The 17792-nt window shown below is 44.7% G+C and overlaps 1 protein-coding gene across 1 annotated transcript; it reads left to right on the top strand.

Annotated features, from left to right (window-relative positions):
- Positions 1-1159: 1159 nt before the first annotated feature.
- Positions 1160-16785, top strand: HSF2 (heat shock transcription factor 2). The gene is made up of 13 exons (XM_075414145.1): positions 1160-1367; positions 4850-4958; positions 5169-5296; positions 5905-6029; positions 8340-8415; positions 9598-9659; positions 9773-9857; positions 10740-10909; positions 12205-12474; positions 13048-13153; positions 14722-14775; positions 15387-15471; positions 15841-16785. The coding sequence occupies exons 1-13, from the start codon at positions 1224-1226 to the stop codon at positions 16128-16130; spliced, it is 1704 nt and encodes a 567-aa protein (XP_075270260.1). The 5' UTR covers positions 1160-1223; the 3' UTR covers positions 16131-16785.
- The last annotated feature ends 1007 nt before the right edge of the window (positions 16786-17792 follow it).

The following is a 17792-nucleotide window of genomic DNA, read 5'->3' as shown; positions in this document are numbered from 1 at the left end:
GTAGCCAATAGGTCTGAAGTCTGAACACAACTTGCCTTTGAGAGAGATCTCCTTGGGGACTGCCTGACTTCTGGTCTAGAGAGTTAGCCTGAATGTTTCTGTTGTGCATATGCTTATATTATCATGTGTTCTTTTTCTTTGGATAATGTATGTAATGGTTTGCCACGCTATGCATGCCCGTGTTTTTCAGCTATTTCTTTACCTTTCTACTAGACCTTTCTGAAAACTTAGGGTTGGGTCGTCTTTAAAAAAAGGCATCTTCTCTGCACCCGTGGGTCGCTGCTGCTGAGACCTTGCCGGTGGGTTCCGCTCCCCTCCCTGGATCCCCATCGCAAGCGAGACCGTGTGGCCGAGAGGTGGCTGGCAGCAGCGCGAGCAACTGTTGCAGAAAAACCTGACCAGTTTTGTGTTTACTTTCATTGAAAACATCGTCAAACTGAGGAGCTTGAAAACTTGGAAGTCTGCTTTTTTAATTATTATTTATTACAGCTCTGAGAAGCGTGAGTCTCCAAGCTCTGCCTACGCTGGCAAGTGCCTCGCTAAAATGGAAGCCAAACCCTCGGTCCAAGGCGACGGTGCTGCCCAGCGTTTGGGGTTTTGGCGGCCTCCCTCTTCCCTTCGTGTCTGATGCTCCCCAGGGCAGGGGTCGGGTAACCTCTCCTCAGCCGAGGCAGCAGCTCTGCCCTCAGCGCCTCACGCAGCCGGCATTGACCCGCGGGGCGCAGCAGCTGTTCGTCGCGTCGGGCGCGCGGGGCCGGTCCGCGGCGGGGGGGCCGACGGACGCCTCCGCAGATACCCTCACAGCTGCCGCGGGCCCTGGGCGCGGGGCTTGGCACCGCGGCGCCAGTGCCGGCCGCCATGGCTGCCCCGCCGGAGCCCTCCCTCCCGGCGCCGCGGCGGGAACGGGAGCCCCGCGTGGCCCCACCCCCAGGCGAGAGCCGTGCCCCCATTGGCCCTGGGCCCTCCTCGTTTGCATGGGCGGCACCCAGCCGCCTCCGGCCTCCCTCTCCACGCGCTGTTGTGACACGTGAGGGCGGCGCACGTGGGGGCGTTATGCAAAGCGCTCAGGGGGGAAAGGGGCGGGGAGGCGGCGGGCCGGCACGCACGCGCGGCGGGCCGGCGCGCATGCGGGGGCCGCCCGGCGCGCAGGCGTGGGAGGGGCGGGGCGGGGGAAGGCCGGTGCGCCACTCCCCCGGGCAGACGGCGGAGGCTCCCGGGCGACAATGAAGCAGCAGCAGCAGCCGCCGCCGGCGCCCTCCCAGCCCCAGGCGCCGCTCCTCGCCTGCGCGGGGGTCCCGGCCTTCCTCAGCAAGCTGTGGGCGCTGGTGGGCGAGGCCCCCAGCAGCCAGCTCATCACCTGGAGCCAGGTGCGGCTGCCCGGCCCGGCCCGCCCGCGTGCGCGCGGCGGAGGGAGGTGCCCCCCCCTCCCGAGCCCCTGCCCGGGCCGGCGGGCGCGCGGGGCCTGCGCGGGGAGGGGAGGGGAGGAAGGGCCTTCCGGGGGGCCCGCGGGCCGCGGCGCGCGTGGGGATGGCGGGAAACACGGGGCGCGCCCGCGTCGCTTGGCCAGGCTCCCCTCAGGCCCCCCCCCCCCCCCCCCCGCGGGGGAGCGACCCCCGCCGCGATCCCGGCCCGGCGGGGCTGCTGCGGAGAGGCCGGTTCGCTGCGGGCGCCGGGGAGTACGAGCGCGGGGGGGAAGCGGGCTGGTGGGGGCAGGGGCCCGCGTGCGGTGCGGCGCGGCGGGGGTTTCCACGGCGGGCGGCGGGGTGAGAGGAGGAGGAGCGGGGCGGGGCCGGGCCGGTGCTCCACGTGTGCCCCCGCGGTGACGCCGCCAGACCCGGCCCGGCGGGCAGCGGCCACGTGGGGCGGCGGCCGCGGGGCTCCCGCTGGAGGGAGCCGGGCTGGGTGCCCGCCGGCGGCCGGTGTCGGGCTGCCGCGGCCCGCTTCGGTCCGTGAAGGGGAGCCGCGGGTCACAGGTGCGTGGCGACCCCGTTGATTTTTGGGAGAAAAAAAAAAAAGGAAAACCCGGGTTGGGTGGTTCTTTCGTCTTGAAATCTGCGTGTTCAAGCGTAGGCTGTTGTAGTGAGTAATAAAGAGGCGTTATCAGGGCATACGGTTTTGTAAGTATCCTAAAATATTGATTCATAGAATAGTTTGGATTGGAAGGGACCTTTAGAGGTCATCTAGTCCAGCCCCCCTGCAGTGAGCAGGGACATCTTCAGCTAGACCAGGTTGCTCAGAGCCCCATCCAACCTGGCCTTGAACGGTTCCAGGGATGGGGCATCGACCACCGCTCTGGGAAACCTGATCCAGTGTTTCACCACCCTCACTGTAAAAAAATTTCTTCCTTATATCCAGCCTAAATCTACTCTCTTTTTAAAGTCATTACACCTCGTCCTATCACAACAGGCCCTGCTAAAGTTTCTCCCCATCTTTCTTACAAGCCCCCTTTCAGTATTGGAAGGCTGCAGCAAGGTCTCCGTGCAGCCTTCTCTTCTCCAGGCTGAACAGCCCCAACTCCCTCAGCCTTTCCTCCCAGGAGAGCTGCTCCGTCCCTGTTGGAAGGCAGGAAGTAACCACCCTCCTACGATGTAATGAAGGACTGGCAGGTTTGCTGCAGTAAGCATCGTTAGCTCTTGAGAGAAGTGCTAAGTGGGTTTGTTTAGGAATAACTTAATTTTTCTCTTTATCTTATATAAATTATTTTTAAAACATCAAAAATAATCCTGTTCTCAAACTATATCAACGTATTTAAGTGGTGTTGAGATGGCAGCTCTCAACTGAATTGCTTTCAAATACTCAAAGAACGATGAAATGTCGTCTTAAACATTTTGCTGATAGTGAGTTACCAGTAACTTCTGCTAAAACTTCCTGAAGAAGGAAGCAGGTAGACTTTGTAGATTATGGCAGCTTTTCCTGCTAATTTCTTTTTTTTTTTTTTCCTGGAATAGAGATGCTAAGACCTATATAAAGGTTCAGATTCTGTCTAGCTTAAGAAGTGCCGTTTTTCCCACCTTATTATTGGAGACTTTCCAAATTCATTGCTTTTTTTCAAGCACACCAAGACCATTATTAGGTATTTTTGTATTATTTTCTTAATTAAAAATAAAGACTAATTATTTGAGATTCTGCAAGGCTGTTTATGGAAGGAAGATCCGGTAATCACAGTTGATGTTCTCAGCATCCAGCACTTATTGTGTGGGGGAAGGTATTGGGATCACTTTGTACACAAGTGATGGCATCTTTTAAAAATACACTATGTCAATATTACGGGGCACAGAAAGTGTACCAGGCATAATAGGGGAGGAAGAGTACCGTTGCTACAGTATTTCACCGTCCTCCTATACAAATCCGTATCCTCACACTGTAAGGATAAACACCTTCTGCAGCTGCACAGCCAGAATTGTCTCCCTGCATACATATCCCAGTGAAGGCGTGGGTATGGGCTGTCTGTGGGAATGCGTGCGAGGAGCACCAAGTGAAGTACATGGAGGATTGATGTACGCTGCAGTCGGTAGTGCTAGGACTTGAAAAGTGTGTTTAGCTTTGTGGTGATGCTTCAGTGAGCTCAAGTCAGGCCTTGACATGTGTACAGCTTTGCTGTAAACGACTGTCAGGGCAGCAAGAACTAGTAGACGTGTTTCCCAGATTTTTCTGCGCTAGGCCTGAATGATGTCAAAAAGAATAAGGTGAGGCGCCGCATGAAAGCTGTGTGTTGGCATCACAGGTCACTGTAGTGCCGCTTGTTGGAGTAACTTCAGCTGGTGAGTTTCATTAAGCTATTGGTTAAAATGTTGTGTTCCCATCCTTTGCTTCCCTTTCCTTTCCACTCACTGGTTCTCAGCGGGAGATGGGTAGGTGTTACTGGGAGATTTTCATCTTCCTGTCCTCCTCTTGGTCTTAAGCTCCTAACTCATCCAGTGGTGAGCCATTTATAAACCCTGTTTCTGGCTGTCCTTGCTGGCTTGTCAGAAACGAGTTCTTCAGCAAGAATCTTTGCATGGTCTCATGGTTGGTTCTTCAAGCTTCTTGGGATCATAGAACTGCTGGCATTTGGGGGTAAGAAACACATGCAACTTGTTGAAATAAAGAACTTCTGAGAAGATGCAGTATCAGTGTGGACATTTGCCGAAGAGGACAGGCTTCTCATTAAATACAGGGTGAGAGTATTGTGGATGTACAGACAAAATCTAAACCATTTTTGTAGTAGCTAATTTAGATTCTACTGATTACTTGTCCTTTAGTTAATGGAGCATAGTTTCTGAAGAACAAAGAGCTGAGACTTCCATTTTAGTCAAAACCAGTGGATGAAGTAGCTGGCATCCCAGGAAGACGGGGATATTGCCTTGGGTAGTTACCTTTTTGGTAACTCCAAAACCCAGTACACACCCTCAGCTCTTTGACATCTCTATCTGCTCTACATTCCTATCAAACTAATCATTCTTTTATACTGGAAAGCAGAAGGGACTCAGCTGGTGGTGGTTTTTTTTTTCCCTTGGACAATCTCTTTGCTAGATTCCTTCCCAATACTTTGACGCTACATACAGAATGGGTGATATTGTCCTGTGGTGAAACTGTGGTAATTGTTGCTAAACAATTCATTTCTTGTGGAAACAATGAGTAACAATAGAGACATTCACCTTCAGATATGGATAGTGATGTAAATTGGTGATACTCTGTTGCTTTGCAACTGCAGGGTTGGTACACTTTTTGTTGTGGAAATTGTAGGCAAGGAGATCAGTTACCTACTGCATGCACAAAGGAGACATTCCTATCTGGTGATTAATTCTAAAAGCCCAGCATGTTTTCTACAATGGTCCTTAAGTAGCTTAATGTGTCTCTCTCATTTTAGAATGGCCAGAGTTTCTTGGTGTTGGATGAACAGAGATTCGCAAAAGAGATTCTTCCGAAGTACTTCAAGCACAACAACATGGCAAGCTTTGTCAGACAGTTGAACATGTGTAAGTTCTTGGGCTTTTGCTTTCTAGCATAGCTCTAGATCCTGTACATGTTTAGTTATAGACAATTTCTTTTGAGCAGTGGCCCTGTGTTCTCTGCAGCTAGGATAGCGTCTCATTCTCAAAACTGGTAACAGGATAGTTGGAACAGCATAGTTTTGATTTCTTAATGTGGGTTTTGAGAGTTTTGTGGTTTTTTTTCTTTTTTTAAAGATGGCTTCCGTAAAGTTGTCCATGTTGATTCTGGGGTTGTCAAACAGGAGCGAGATGGTCCAGTAGAGTTTCAGCACCCGTGTTTTAAGCAGGGCCGGGAAGACTTGTTGGAACACATTAAAAGGAAGGTTAGTGAAAACTCAGTATGTGCAAAACCTGTGCTAGTAAGTATGAATGAACAGCAAAGTTGATGTCACATTTAATTGCAGGAATGTGAGTGCAAGTAAGTGTGGAGTTTGGGGAAGCAAACTGCACAGCTCTTGTAGATTTTGACTTGTTTAAAGATACTTTGGGGGATTTCACTACGCTCCTTTATGTAACCTGCTTTGCTGTCATTATAGCAAGTTTCGCGGGTGACAAAAATGAGCAAGGTATGCAAATACATCATTTTGCAAATGGGTATTAGAAGCATGGAGCATGTTTTGACTTTACCATCAGTAATGTAAGAATGTGCTTGTTTATGTAGCTTGTTTCAGAACAAAACTACTGTAAGCGTTAAACTTTCCACCAAAGAGAACAGGGGGCAAACCTATAAACATGTTTGTTGTGCTGCTGAATGTGATTCTGAAATGTGCTCTGCTGTTACTGTGAGTCAGGTGAATATAGATATCAAATAGAAATATGGCAATTTAAACTGTGGTGAGAGGGACGTACTTATTAAAAAGATCACCAAAAGAAATTAGTAGTTAACAATGAGTAAAGGAAAATGTTGTTTCTGGATTCTAATCTTTTAAAGGTTTCTTCTTCGAGACCTGAAGAAAACAAGATACGTCAGGAGGATCTCTCTGAAATAATAAGTAGTGCTCAAAAGGTGCAGATTAAACAAGAGACTATTGAATCGCGGTTGTCTGCTTTGAAGAGGTAAGTTGCTCCGTCAGCATCTGGTCGCTAAAATTGAGTCATTCTCAGATATCAGACAAAGACCTGATTTTAGGTGTCTCTTGATTTCTTATTGCCTAACTTTATTGCTTTAGGAAAATAAATTTCAATAAAAGAATAGCATTAAAAATGTAATATTTTAATACAGCTATAAGTGATAGGCAGTGCTGGTGTTTGAAGAACTGTCCAGTAGTGGGCAATTAACTAACACCTTTAACAGTAGTTCCATCATGCTACTGAGGCTGAATGTTCAACTCTGCTCTTAGCATAAAGTGTGCTGGTTTACATCTTCAAGTTTGAAGTAGCTACTGTGTTTAGTTTGAGGCAGAGTTTGGTTTGTGCAAATTGCTTATAATACTTTCTTACTACAGTTAATGTCTTTGCTCATTGCTTTTCATTATCCTGTTGTTGTCGTCTTCATTCCCTCACTGCTAAAAATTGCAGAAGAGTTGATGCCTGTGAAAGTCTGTTTAGAAGTCTGATTTGGAACTTCATTAGTTACTTAAGCAACAGAGGCACAGAATCTGAACCCCAAATGTAAATAGAGTGTTTTTAGAATTGTGTGATTACCTACTTAGTAATTACGATTTCTTCTCAACAATAAGTGAGATGTGTGACACAAATTAATCCTTTAGAGTTTGTAGAAACAGGATATATGAGCGTAAGCTCATGTACTGTAAGTCACAGCACCTCAACAGTAATTCCATCTCAGGACTCCTTAACTTACGTTGAGAACGTAAAAGATTGTGTATCTCTGTGGTAGAGGTCACTGAAGTTTTCAGAAGTAAATGTTCACATTTCTAGTCTCCAGTTCTAATTACTTGTGGTAGAATATTCGGAGTCAAACTTACTTTGTGTAGGAAGAGTCTTTGTTAGAATATGTCCAGTCTAGACTAAAAGTGTTCATATGCACCCTTTTCAAATCATGGACAAATTTGGGTTGGAAGGAACCTCACAAGGCGGTCAGGTACAGACCCCTGCCCAGAGCAGGGCTGAACTTGGCTGAAATGACATCCAGTTGCTAACGACCCGACCGTTGGTAGAGATGAGAAAATAGAATGGTTGGTCTTTGGCATCTTTGTTGTCCCACAAGTTTAAAATTATTGACGTAGAAACTGGAGCTAAATTAGAAGACCTAGTCCTACAAAACATGGTAATAAAACTGTTGGGAAGATTGAGAAAGTTCAGAATCCCTGACCTCAGTTGTTAAATTTGTGATGGAACTGTACTCTTCAGTTGTATGTTGGACATAGAGCAGCTTGAAGAATGAGCGATAAGCTTCATCACACTGCATATAAACAGCTGTTCCCAAAAACTTCGCTTAAGGTTTCCTAAAAACCCAAACACCGGTGGAGAGATTTTCCTCCTTTTTTGGCATACATCTCTGTTGAAAACTAAACTGCAAGAGAGAGGAGGGTGATACATTGTCTTTCCTTATTCACTGAAGCCGTTCTGTGATTCTGTGAAGCTTTCGATGTTCATTATCTACCTCTTAATATGCTTTATGCTGTTGGAAGCAACGAGGTTTGTGGATACGATAGCAAGGGGCACTTTACAGCAGTTTTTATACTGTCTCAGTAACTGGACTCTTGTGAGCACTGGAACAACCAAGGTTTGTAAAATGACAGTGTTTCATGAAAGCTGCCCTCTCTGCTTGCTCCTGTTGTTTTTTAACACCGAACAGTTTTTTAGACCTACAGCTGCGTGTATGACTTGAGAGCTCGTTCTGTAAAGATGCTTTCAAGATGGGTGTGCTGTTGCTGACAGGTAGCTTGCATCTAGCAAGAGGAGTGTGAGGGAGGACAAACAGGCTTGATACAGATGAAGATCTCTTGTTTTTTGGTGGTGAGAGGAAGCTGCATTCTTATGCTATTTGGTCCTTTGCTGCTGCGAGAAACCAGTTGTATGCTTGATTTTTTTTTATTTTAATTTCTTAGGAGTGAATTACTAGAAGGAAGAGGAGAAGGGAACTTTGTTACAGGAAAGGAAACAAAACAGTTAATTTTTAAATGCTGATTGTATGTGCAATGCGTATCGCCAAATTTGGGAACTTTTTTTTTTTTTTAATAAGGGGGCTGGAACTTCTCTGCAGACTAGTTGTTGTGTTTATGTCTCCATTTTGTAATTAGTTGCCAAGGCTGCTGAGTGTGTGACTTTCCCCTCCACCCCTCCCATTCTAAAAACACACTGCAAAGAGCTTTATTGGAGCCAAGTAATCTTAACAAAAATGGTTAATGTAAATATTTTAAAACTTTGTTTTATTTTGACTTTTAAATCATCCTTTTCAAACAGGGAGAATGAATCACTTTGGAGGGAAGTGGCAGAACTGAGAGCAAAACACTTGCAGCAGCAGCAAGTCATTCGGAAGGTGAGGCTTCCTGCAGGTGTATGCAAATGAGTGAGTGAGTGCTTCTGAGCAAGGGATGCTGTGCCACATGTTACCCTGCTTTGCCCTCACTCTTTTTTTCTGTTGTGTGTGAAATGTCTGTAATAGAAAAAACAACAGGGTGGGGTATTGTGAACAAATCTTTGTGGAACAAACGTTCATTGTGTTTCACCGCATAAGCAGAAGATAAGGGCAAACCCTTGTAAACATTTTTAGAGAAAGAGGTTCAAGAACATCATACATCGTTCATTAAGGTACCCTTAAACTGATCCATCCATTTTTTATTATTTCAGTAATCAGATGACTAATACTCTGTGTTGGATGAATTCGCAGGAAAAACTTTTTCCCGCTGCAAGAATTAGAGTTCTGTATTGGAAATTCACTACTATCCCACTTAACTGATCCACTGACTGTATATTTCTGAAGTTAGCAGAAGAATAGATTATTGAGTGGAACCCCCTGATCATACGTTAGCTTAGTTTAGTTTTAACAGTTAGATTTATGAGCTACCAGACTGATGCAAATGCAAAGAGTTTACAGATTTATTTTTGTTTTACGTATGAGAAATAGCACTGAAACAGACTTGTAGCAGAGACTCGTACTGACTTTTTTTCCCAGTTTGTTCAAGCCAGATACACACATTTAATCCTTAAATTTAAAACATAAGGGAAGAAAATCTAACATTTCAAAAGGAAAGGCGGCTGATGAATACTGTTAAGTGTACATGTCACTTTTTCTGAATCTGTCTAAAATGCCTTTCACCAGAACCAGTATTTACAGATGCAGGTTATGTGTGCAATCAACATCCCTGTGTGCCTTCTGCCATTGCTTATTAGAGTTCTTCTAGTAGTTTGAGTTACTGGATGCTTTTCTTTCTGCTGTAGGATGTAGTGTAAAAGTCTACTCTTATTGCATGCTATGTGAAGAACCTTTCTCAGACAAGTGAAGAACTATTCTTTTTAGGTATTACCAACACTGTTTCTATTCTACCACGATTTTTAACTTTTCTGAACAGTTCTATATGAGAGTTACTACACAGAATAAGTGTTCTGCTCTGTATGCATAGGTTTTATTACTGAAGTCTTCTCCTATAAGGTATCTTTGTACTCTGAGAGAAACAATTACAAAGCAGAGATACTAACAATAGTGTTCTTTTCCTTATAGATTGTACAATTTATTGTTACCTTGGTGCAGAATAACCAACTAGTGAGCCTAAAACGTAAGAGGTAAATATGGTCTTGAAAACTTGCTGTCCAGTCAATATACTGACATGTTTTGTTGAAAAAACTCAAAGAATTAGTTTTGAGATGGCTTTCTTACTTTACTCTTTCTGATTTAGGCCTCTACTTCTGAACACTAACGGACCTACAAAGTCAAATGTATTTCAGCAAATTGTGAAAGAACCAGCTGACAGTAACCACCATGTAAGTTTTATTTCACGCATACTCTTTGTTGTGGTGAAGGAAGGAGTGGAGGGGGGCAGAGAAATGAAGTAGCTTCTCTTATGGGGAACAAAACATAACTGTATACTGAGAGCTGTCAACTTTTGGAAGTGGTATACCATGTTGTGTTTCCTTCAGAAGCCAAATGTGTTGATAATCACCATTCACTTTTCAACAGAAGCATGTGTCAGCCAGTTGCCTGTGTATTACATACAGCTTGATGTGATGCTACTGAAAGCAGTTTGCTCGTAATAATAGTGCTGTTAGAAATAGCATATGTATGTTGTGTTGTTATCTGTGGGAGTTAGGTGCTACTAGCCCCAAACAGGGACAAGGATCTCGCGTGTTGCTCTGCAAGGCAGCAACCAACCCAGCAAAATCATGTCAAGTTCCTGTGCCATTTGAATGTGTCACACCACTGAAAGTTATTTTCTGCTGTCCAAATAATGGTTGGTGAGGAAATCATTAGAATGAGTGCTGTAGCATGGTACTAGAATTATTAGCTTTATTATAAAGTACTGTTTAAATGGCAGTCACTGTTCTAATATTTTTAGTTCTTGTGTAGTCCTATTGTTGGAGCTTTGTTGTTGCTTTTGCTGACAGTGCTAGTATATTTTTACTTCTATGCCTGTAGTATTTTGCCAAACGGGGTTTTTTCTGTAGCTGCTGTTCTCCAGCATGTTCATTTATTTGTATGTTTTTTCTATTAAATGTAGATCTGTACAAACAGCTTGGAGTCTCCAAGCTGTAGGAAAGCTCTTACACCTATTTAGAATTGAAGCATTGTAAGATACAATTATAACTGCCAGAATGCTGAAGCTTGTTGTCTTTCTGCCCCCTGACTCTTCTTAAAATAATTCACAGGTACCTCTCAAGAGAAATGAGGGCTTAAAAGAAAGGGAGCAGATTTCAGATGACATCATTATCTATGATGTCACTGAGGATGTTGGTGATGAAGAAAATCATATGGGTGATGAAGAAAATCTTTCTGTTACAACAGAAGCAAATGAAGATACCACTTCAGATTCTTCCAAGTAAGAAGTGTTTAGAAGTCTGTATAGATAACCGGCTTTCCGTGTTGTATAGTATGCAATAATTCAGATGTCTTAGCTGATTTTTTTTAACGAAGTGGTCAGAATTATTCAGTACTCCTGCACATATTGAAGCTTCATCTGTGAATTTGTGTTAGGTTCTGATTTGTTGACCTCTGGATTTGTTCCAAATGGTTAATTGGCTGTTGGAGTTCTGATAGGCTGAGGAGAGAAACTAGTGAGCAACAATCTGTATTATTGTACTCTTGTTAAATATATTACTTGTCCAAAGACAGAGTAAGTGATGTCTCCTTACTTTTGGTTATGAATGCAGACAGGAATAACTTCCCTTGTTTTTACAGATTTTTATGGAGAATAATCTGCATGTGCTGTTTGTTTATGTTGATGTGGTCTTTGAAGTTTATTAAGCCAGTTAACTTGTTTCTTTTTTTTTCAGTCCCAAGTGTTTTGTGACTATGTTCCTTCCTGTCTATAATTAGCACTATAGAAGTTGCTCATCTTTCAGCTATGAGCACCTGAAACTTGGTCCACGGATTGAGATGCAGCTCTCTTCCTGAGTTGCATTGATAGGGCCTGTGCTATGCCTCGAGGAATAAAACATGGACATTTCTAGCTTGTATTTGAACTAGTACCATTGTTCTTGTTCAGCTGATGTCTGGGCCTGCATTCTCTGATAGAAAAGCTTCATGAAGATAAGGCTACGATAGAGAGGCGGCACAGCTAACAGCTACTTAAGGGTTAAGAAAACAAGAATATGGAGGAAAGCAAATTATTTGAGACTCTGTCTTGGTTTTTAGGTCGCCTTGTTGGTATACATAACAAGGTTAATTAACTACAACACTATCAACTGAGATACTTTATGCTATGGGTGCTCCAGAGGTGATTCTGTTTGACAGGAAAGATGTAAAATACATGTTGTCTGTCTAGTTCAGTGGCCTCATATGCTTTGGTCCACTTTGTACTTTACATTTATATGTGACCTTATATTTGTTCTAATGCAAAAAATACCAGTGTTCCCGTATCTTTAGTATTTGTTATTGTGGCCTAGCACAACAGTGTCTGCTAGCTGAGCTGCATATACTGTATTGAGCGTGACAGCACCAAATCAATGGAAAATAGATGTTTAGGCTATCTGGCTGTGTTCTGTATTTAAAAAGTGATAGGAAAGTTTATTTCCTTACAGTAGCTTGACTAAGATGAGAAGAAACTAAAGCTGTGGAATAGTACGGTTTAAATGAGTGCATGAAATACTTTAATTCATTTGTCTCATATTACAGCTGTAGTCATTCTCCCGATATTGTAATTGTGGAAGATGATAACGAAGAAGAATATGCCCCTGTAATCCAAGGGGATGAAAGCACGGAATCGATTGCTGTCCCAGCTAGCGATCCCCTCAGCCCTGTCAGTGACAGTACGAGCCCACTCATGTCAAGTGCCGTACAGCTGAATAACCAGTCGGCTTTAACTGCGGAAGATCCGGTCTCAATGATGGATTCCATACTCAGTGAGAATGGAGTAATATCACAGAACATAAATCTTCTTGGAAAGTGAGTAGCCTGGTCTTCTGCTCTTTCAAGTATTAGAACCATTCGTTTGGCTGAAGCAAAAGTAACTGAGTAGTAGTTTCTGTTGAGAACTTTAAATTTCTAGGCCACTTTTATTCTGGCCAGTTTCTAAAGCTCCTTCTATTTTAGTTATTTTAAGATGGGACCTCTTGATTTTAACCGTGGGAAGTGAGTGAAGTAGGGGGGTGTATAATCTGACAGCGTTGTGGGTGTCATTGTTTAAACTGTCAGGACTTACCTGCGTAGCTCTTGCAGGCAGATGCAACTCATTGGGGCTACCTGGATGCAAGAGTTGCATCTCTGCTGATGTTATCTCACAGTGTTACATTGATGTGATGTCTACTTTGGAGCACCTGTCTGCTTTACGTGGATTCTCCTCTAAAGAGGCTAAAAGTTTTCATTTTTTTCCAGAGGTTGTTGCTAATGAACGACTTAATTCATTATAGTTCTGGTGAAGATTTTTAGATGCATGTAGTCCATCTGTGTAAAGCTTAATTGTGTATTTCTCTTCCTCTTGTTAAGGGATACAGCAATAAAATATTGTTTGTCTCCTAGAGTTGAACTTCTGGATTACCTTGACAGTATCGACTGCAGTTTAGAGGACTTCCAAGCTATGTTATCAGGACGACAGTTCAGCATAGATCCAGATCTCCTGGTCAATGTAATTTTCACTGTTTATTTTAAGTATTTTGGTAATACACTACAGAAAACATTGGTGTGGGTTGTTACTGTTTAAAATAGATTTAAAACACAACAGATTTTTTTATTGTTTTTTTTGCCTTTCTTCCCTTTAAAAAAGCAAAGTTGCAAGTATTTGCAAATATGTGTTTGTGGCGCACTGGTGCAACTCTCAGTGTTACACCACTGCTCTCAAGTGAATGCTTAAGGTTTTGATTGACGAATGGCTTTCTTAATGAAATAATGCTTTTATTTGTTGCTGTGGGAACTCAGACACCAATTAGACTAATACTTCTGCTTTGAAATAGCCCGGCACATCATCTGTGGTCTTCTCGATGAACTGGGGTTAAAAAGGCTCTTGGCATTGGTTGTACAAGTTTCTCTGCTATTTCAGGTTATTTCTTAAGAGTGTGTGTACGTTCTCAGTTTCTCTTCAGATTTATGTCGAGTAGAATGGTCTAGGTTGGAAAGGATCTGTGCATGTCATCTAGTCCAGCTCCCTCACTCAAAGCAGGGCCAGCTTGAAAGCTGGATCATGTTGCTCAGGACCTTGTTGACTCAAATTGTGAAATCTCCAAAGATGGGAGATTCCACAGCCTCTTGGGTGCCAGTTCCAGTGCTTGACTCTTCTCTGTGAGGAATTTCCTTGTGTCAGTCACCACCTTCCCTGCTGCAGCTGGTAGCTCTTGCCTCTTGTCCTTTGTCCACCTCTGTGGAGTTTGTCTCCTCCATAACACCTCTTTAGAAGCAGTGGAAGAGTGCAGTTGTCCTCCCTTGTCTGCCCTCTCCAGACAAGATTAGCCAAGCTCCCTCAGTCTCTGGTACGCCGTAAGCCCCCAGACGTCTGTGGCCCTCCAGACGCTCTCTAGTTTGGAAACTCTTGTACTGGGAGGCCTAAAACAGGGCACTCTCCCGCAGGTGGCCTCAGGTGCTGTGCAGAGAGAAGGAATTGCATCTAGTGACCTCCTGGCTGTGCTCTGCCTGCAGCAGGGCTGCCTCCCTGTAGCAAGGCCCTGTGCCGGTGCCGCGACTGCCAGGGCCCGCTCTGAGCAGCTGCTCCCTGTCCGCTTGTTCCCTGACCAGGGCCAGCACCTGAGGTCGTGGTGTCCTAAACGCCTTTGTCTGTTGGACCTGGTGCCCCGTGTCTGTTGGCCCCTCTTAGCAGCAGCGCTGCTCTCCCACGTGCTGATGGCTCCTTCCAGTGTGGCGTCGCTTGCCAACTCGATCAGGGCGTGTTCTTCCTTACAAGAGTTCTCCATGCAGCGATGTGAGAAGGAATCGGTATTTTAAGGCTGCAGCAAACCTTGTTGGCTGAAGTTAGATATAGTATAGTTGTTTCCCTTGTGATGGAGGTTCATGGAATTCCAAACCATTACGCTCCAGAGCTAAGTTTTCTTAGTGGCAAAAGTGGTAACCACCTGTAAATAAACTCTAATCCTGGTAGAGGGTGAAAATGTTAAATACAGGGATTATTCTCACATGTGCAGATGTGATGTTGTTATATTCTTAATAGCAACATTGAGATACCTAAAACTTGATGTGTTTTTTCAGCTTTTTACAAGCTCCGTGCAGATGAATCCCACAGATCATATCACTAATACCAAAGTAAGTCTTAAATCCATTGCTCAATGTACGCAGTAGTGAGAGATGCAAACTTTATTCATCCTTTACTGTTTTCTTTAGTGGTATAATAGCACTTTTTCATGCTTTGGCTTTGAAGACTTCCATGAGAATAGGAAAGCTGCAGCTGAGTTCCTCCTGTTTGTTAGGTTTTAAATGGAAAAGGGAAAAGCACGCTGATTAACAATGCCCTTTACAACTCATATTACCTTGAGGCGAATACCTGTGCGTTGTACAGGTGTACTGACTTTTATATCCTCTAAGATTTTAATACTTGCAAGCATGGTACACGCCTTGTCAGAATGGTTCCGTCTGTATTGTCTGGTGGGAAAAGAAACAGCATAAGCAGCAGAGCAAAGATCCCGCCCTCTGAATTTGTCCCGTTCATCTGTCAGCATCAGTTTTGGTTCTTGCTTGAGCAAGCCTGTGCTTCCATTCCACACAGTCTCAGACAAGGTCTGTTAGCGTCGGTAGCTGATACCACTGCATCCCTTTGCAAAGAAAAGTTGGATTCTTTTTAGTAGTTGGTCAGCTGTGTTCTAGTGGCATTGGAAAAGGCTTTAAGCCTGTGTTTAAGATTTTGCTTTCATTTCCAGATGGACACAAAGGGAATAGAAACTACCAAGAATAATGCTGGCCCAGCGGCTTCGCAGGAAACAGAAGATTCTAAGCCCAAATCAGGTTAGTTGTGTTTTGTTGAAACAGTTTAACAGTTGAACAAGCCTTGTTCTAAAAACCATCGTGGTTATTTGCTCTGTCTGGTTTTGTATCATGCTGATAAGCAAATAACCAAAACAGAAGACTTTCTATACTTGCTTTTTAGGTTTTTTGGCACTGCACCCGGTGCAGAGCAGCAGATGTTTTTGCAGGAGAATATGAACAAACAGTATTTATGCATGAATGTAACAATTCTCTCATCACTCATTCAAAACAAACACCTATAATGTTTTTTATTAAAGAGTCTTTCAGTAAATTCGGGGGGGGATTCTGTTTTTTTCCTTCTGCACGACATGTGAGCTGATACTGTGTCGGGAATTTCTTCCCCCGTAGATAAGCAGCTCATACAGTACACCGCGTTTCCACTCCTTGCGTTCCTCGATGGGAACCCCGGCTCCGCCGCCGAGAGCGGGACCTTTGAAGCTGAGACTCCCCCTTGCGTCGACAAACCCCTGGAGATGGACGAGCTCCTGGATCCCAGCCTGGATCCTGAGCCCACCCAGAGCAAACTGGTGCGGCTGGAGCCGCTGACGGAGGCCGAAGCCAGCGAGGCCACGCTGTTCTATCTGTGCGAACTTGCACCGGCACCCATGGACACAGACATGCCCTTCTTGGATAACTGATGCAGTGGGGACTCTGTACATAGTCATGAAGATGAACTATTTATTTAGAATATTGTTTGGTATATGAGTTTTTTTGTAAATCAGTTTTATGTAACCAGATAATGTGGAATTTAAAATACCTTTCCTATGTTACTTCTACAAGCAATTGCTTAACCAGAGGGTTGGGCAGGCTGTTATACACGGTTGGCAATACCAAGTCAGACTGTTACCGTGCTGCTGTCAAATACTTGGCGTTACACAGATGGTGAAATACCCCAGGTAACTGAACACTTGGTAAGAGTACGCTTTGGTTTATGGTTTCTTAACTTCTGGTCTTACATACGATGACGTAAACTAGTAGTGTATGGTTAGGGAGCACTGACTTTATGTATCTTGGGTTTTTTTCTATTTTTTACAACATTTTGTTTAACAAACACGAGGCTTTTTTGGGGTGGGGGGACCAGAACCTGGTGTAGGCTTTTTTTTTTCCCTGCTTGAACTGGGAACAAAGTGCCTGTACCTTGCTAACTCTTGGTTCTGCCTTACTTTCACTTCAGTGGAAGTGCTCACACACAGCACAAACTGGGGAAGAGTTCCTTACAGCCGCCAGGCCCCTCGATTGCATGAGTACCTTTAACTTGGACCATCTACTCTGATAAAATAAATGTTAAGTAAGTGTGAAAGAGTTGCCTCTTACTGCATGGGGATGTGGATTTAACAGCCCCTGTTTTTCACACCTTACTTGGTAGCTGTGCAGTGACAGCTGCATCTGCATGTTTATTGGAAATAGTTTCATTATCTCCAAACTTCAAGGTTTACTTATAAGCCTCCATCCAAATGGAGCAGCTAATGCAGCAAAACATCAGTAGGATACAAAAGAGTGTTTTCTCCTTTGTTTCCTTACTGAAACCTGTGGCAGAGCCCCCCCAGCTTTGCCTCCCGTGGCAGGACACTGCCCCTGCTCGGAAGGTCCGTTACCATCGCTGCATCCACTTCAGTCTTCCATGTCTGTCCCAGTGAACCGACTGCAGCTGTATTATTGTGTGGCTGCGTGCCAGAGGTGTTACTGCAAGGCTAGGTGAAGGTGCATTTGACATCCTTTTCATGAAATCATCTCTGTCTGCTCCTGGTTTAACACAAACAGTAAGTTAAACCATAACTGAGCATAAATGCTATCTGCCCTTTCTGCCTTCAGAGCTGTAGCTGGGGAGTCTGGAGAAGCTCAGGTGTGTAAGATGTTCCAGTGAAGGGAAAAATTGTATGTTAGTAACTTCATACACAAAACAGCAAGAACATCTTCCACCCCCGGTTCCACCCCCAGGCACTGCACTCGAAGCCTCCTTTGAAGGGAGCAGCCCAGCCCCTCTTCACAGAGCTGAACCCGCAGCCAGCTGCTCACACACCACCCCCCCACCCCCCCCACCCCCCCACCCCGGTTCAGTGCCTGGTTACTTGTAGCAGGACTCAGAGCTGCTGTATTCCAAGGCGTGTTCAGGTGTCACGTCCGCCCTTAAGTGGGAGCACAGGTCCCAGCATGAAGCATCTTCGTGTTTTCAGAGCCACAGCTGCACAGGGCACAGAGAAGAGCAGCCAGAGAACCCCACAGGGGGTGACATGCAGCCACCCGCAGCGCCAGGCACTGACCTGCTCCCAGCTGTTGCTTCCCTGGTGACAAGGGCCATA

The sequence above is a fragment of the Opisthocomus hoazin genome, chromosome 2, assembly GCF_030867145.1.
Source record: "Opisthocomus hoazin isolate bOpiHoa1 chromosome 2, bOpiHoa1.hap1, whole genome shotgun sequence".
In the NCBI taxonomy this organism is placed as follows: domain Eukaryota; kingdom Metazoa; phylum Chordata; class Aves; order Opisthocomiformes; family Opisthocomidae; genus Opisthocomus; species Opisthocomus hoazin.
The sequence above is the reverse complement of the archived record's forward strand: the minus strand, read 5'-3'. Positions and strand labels throughout refer to the sequence as shown.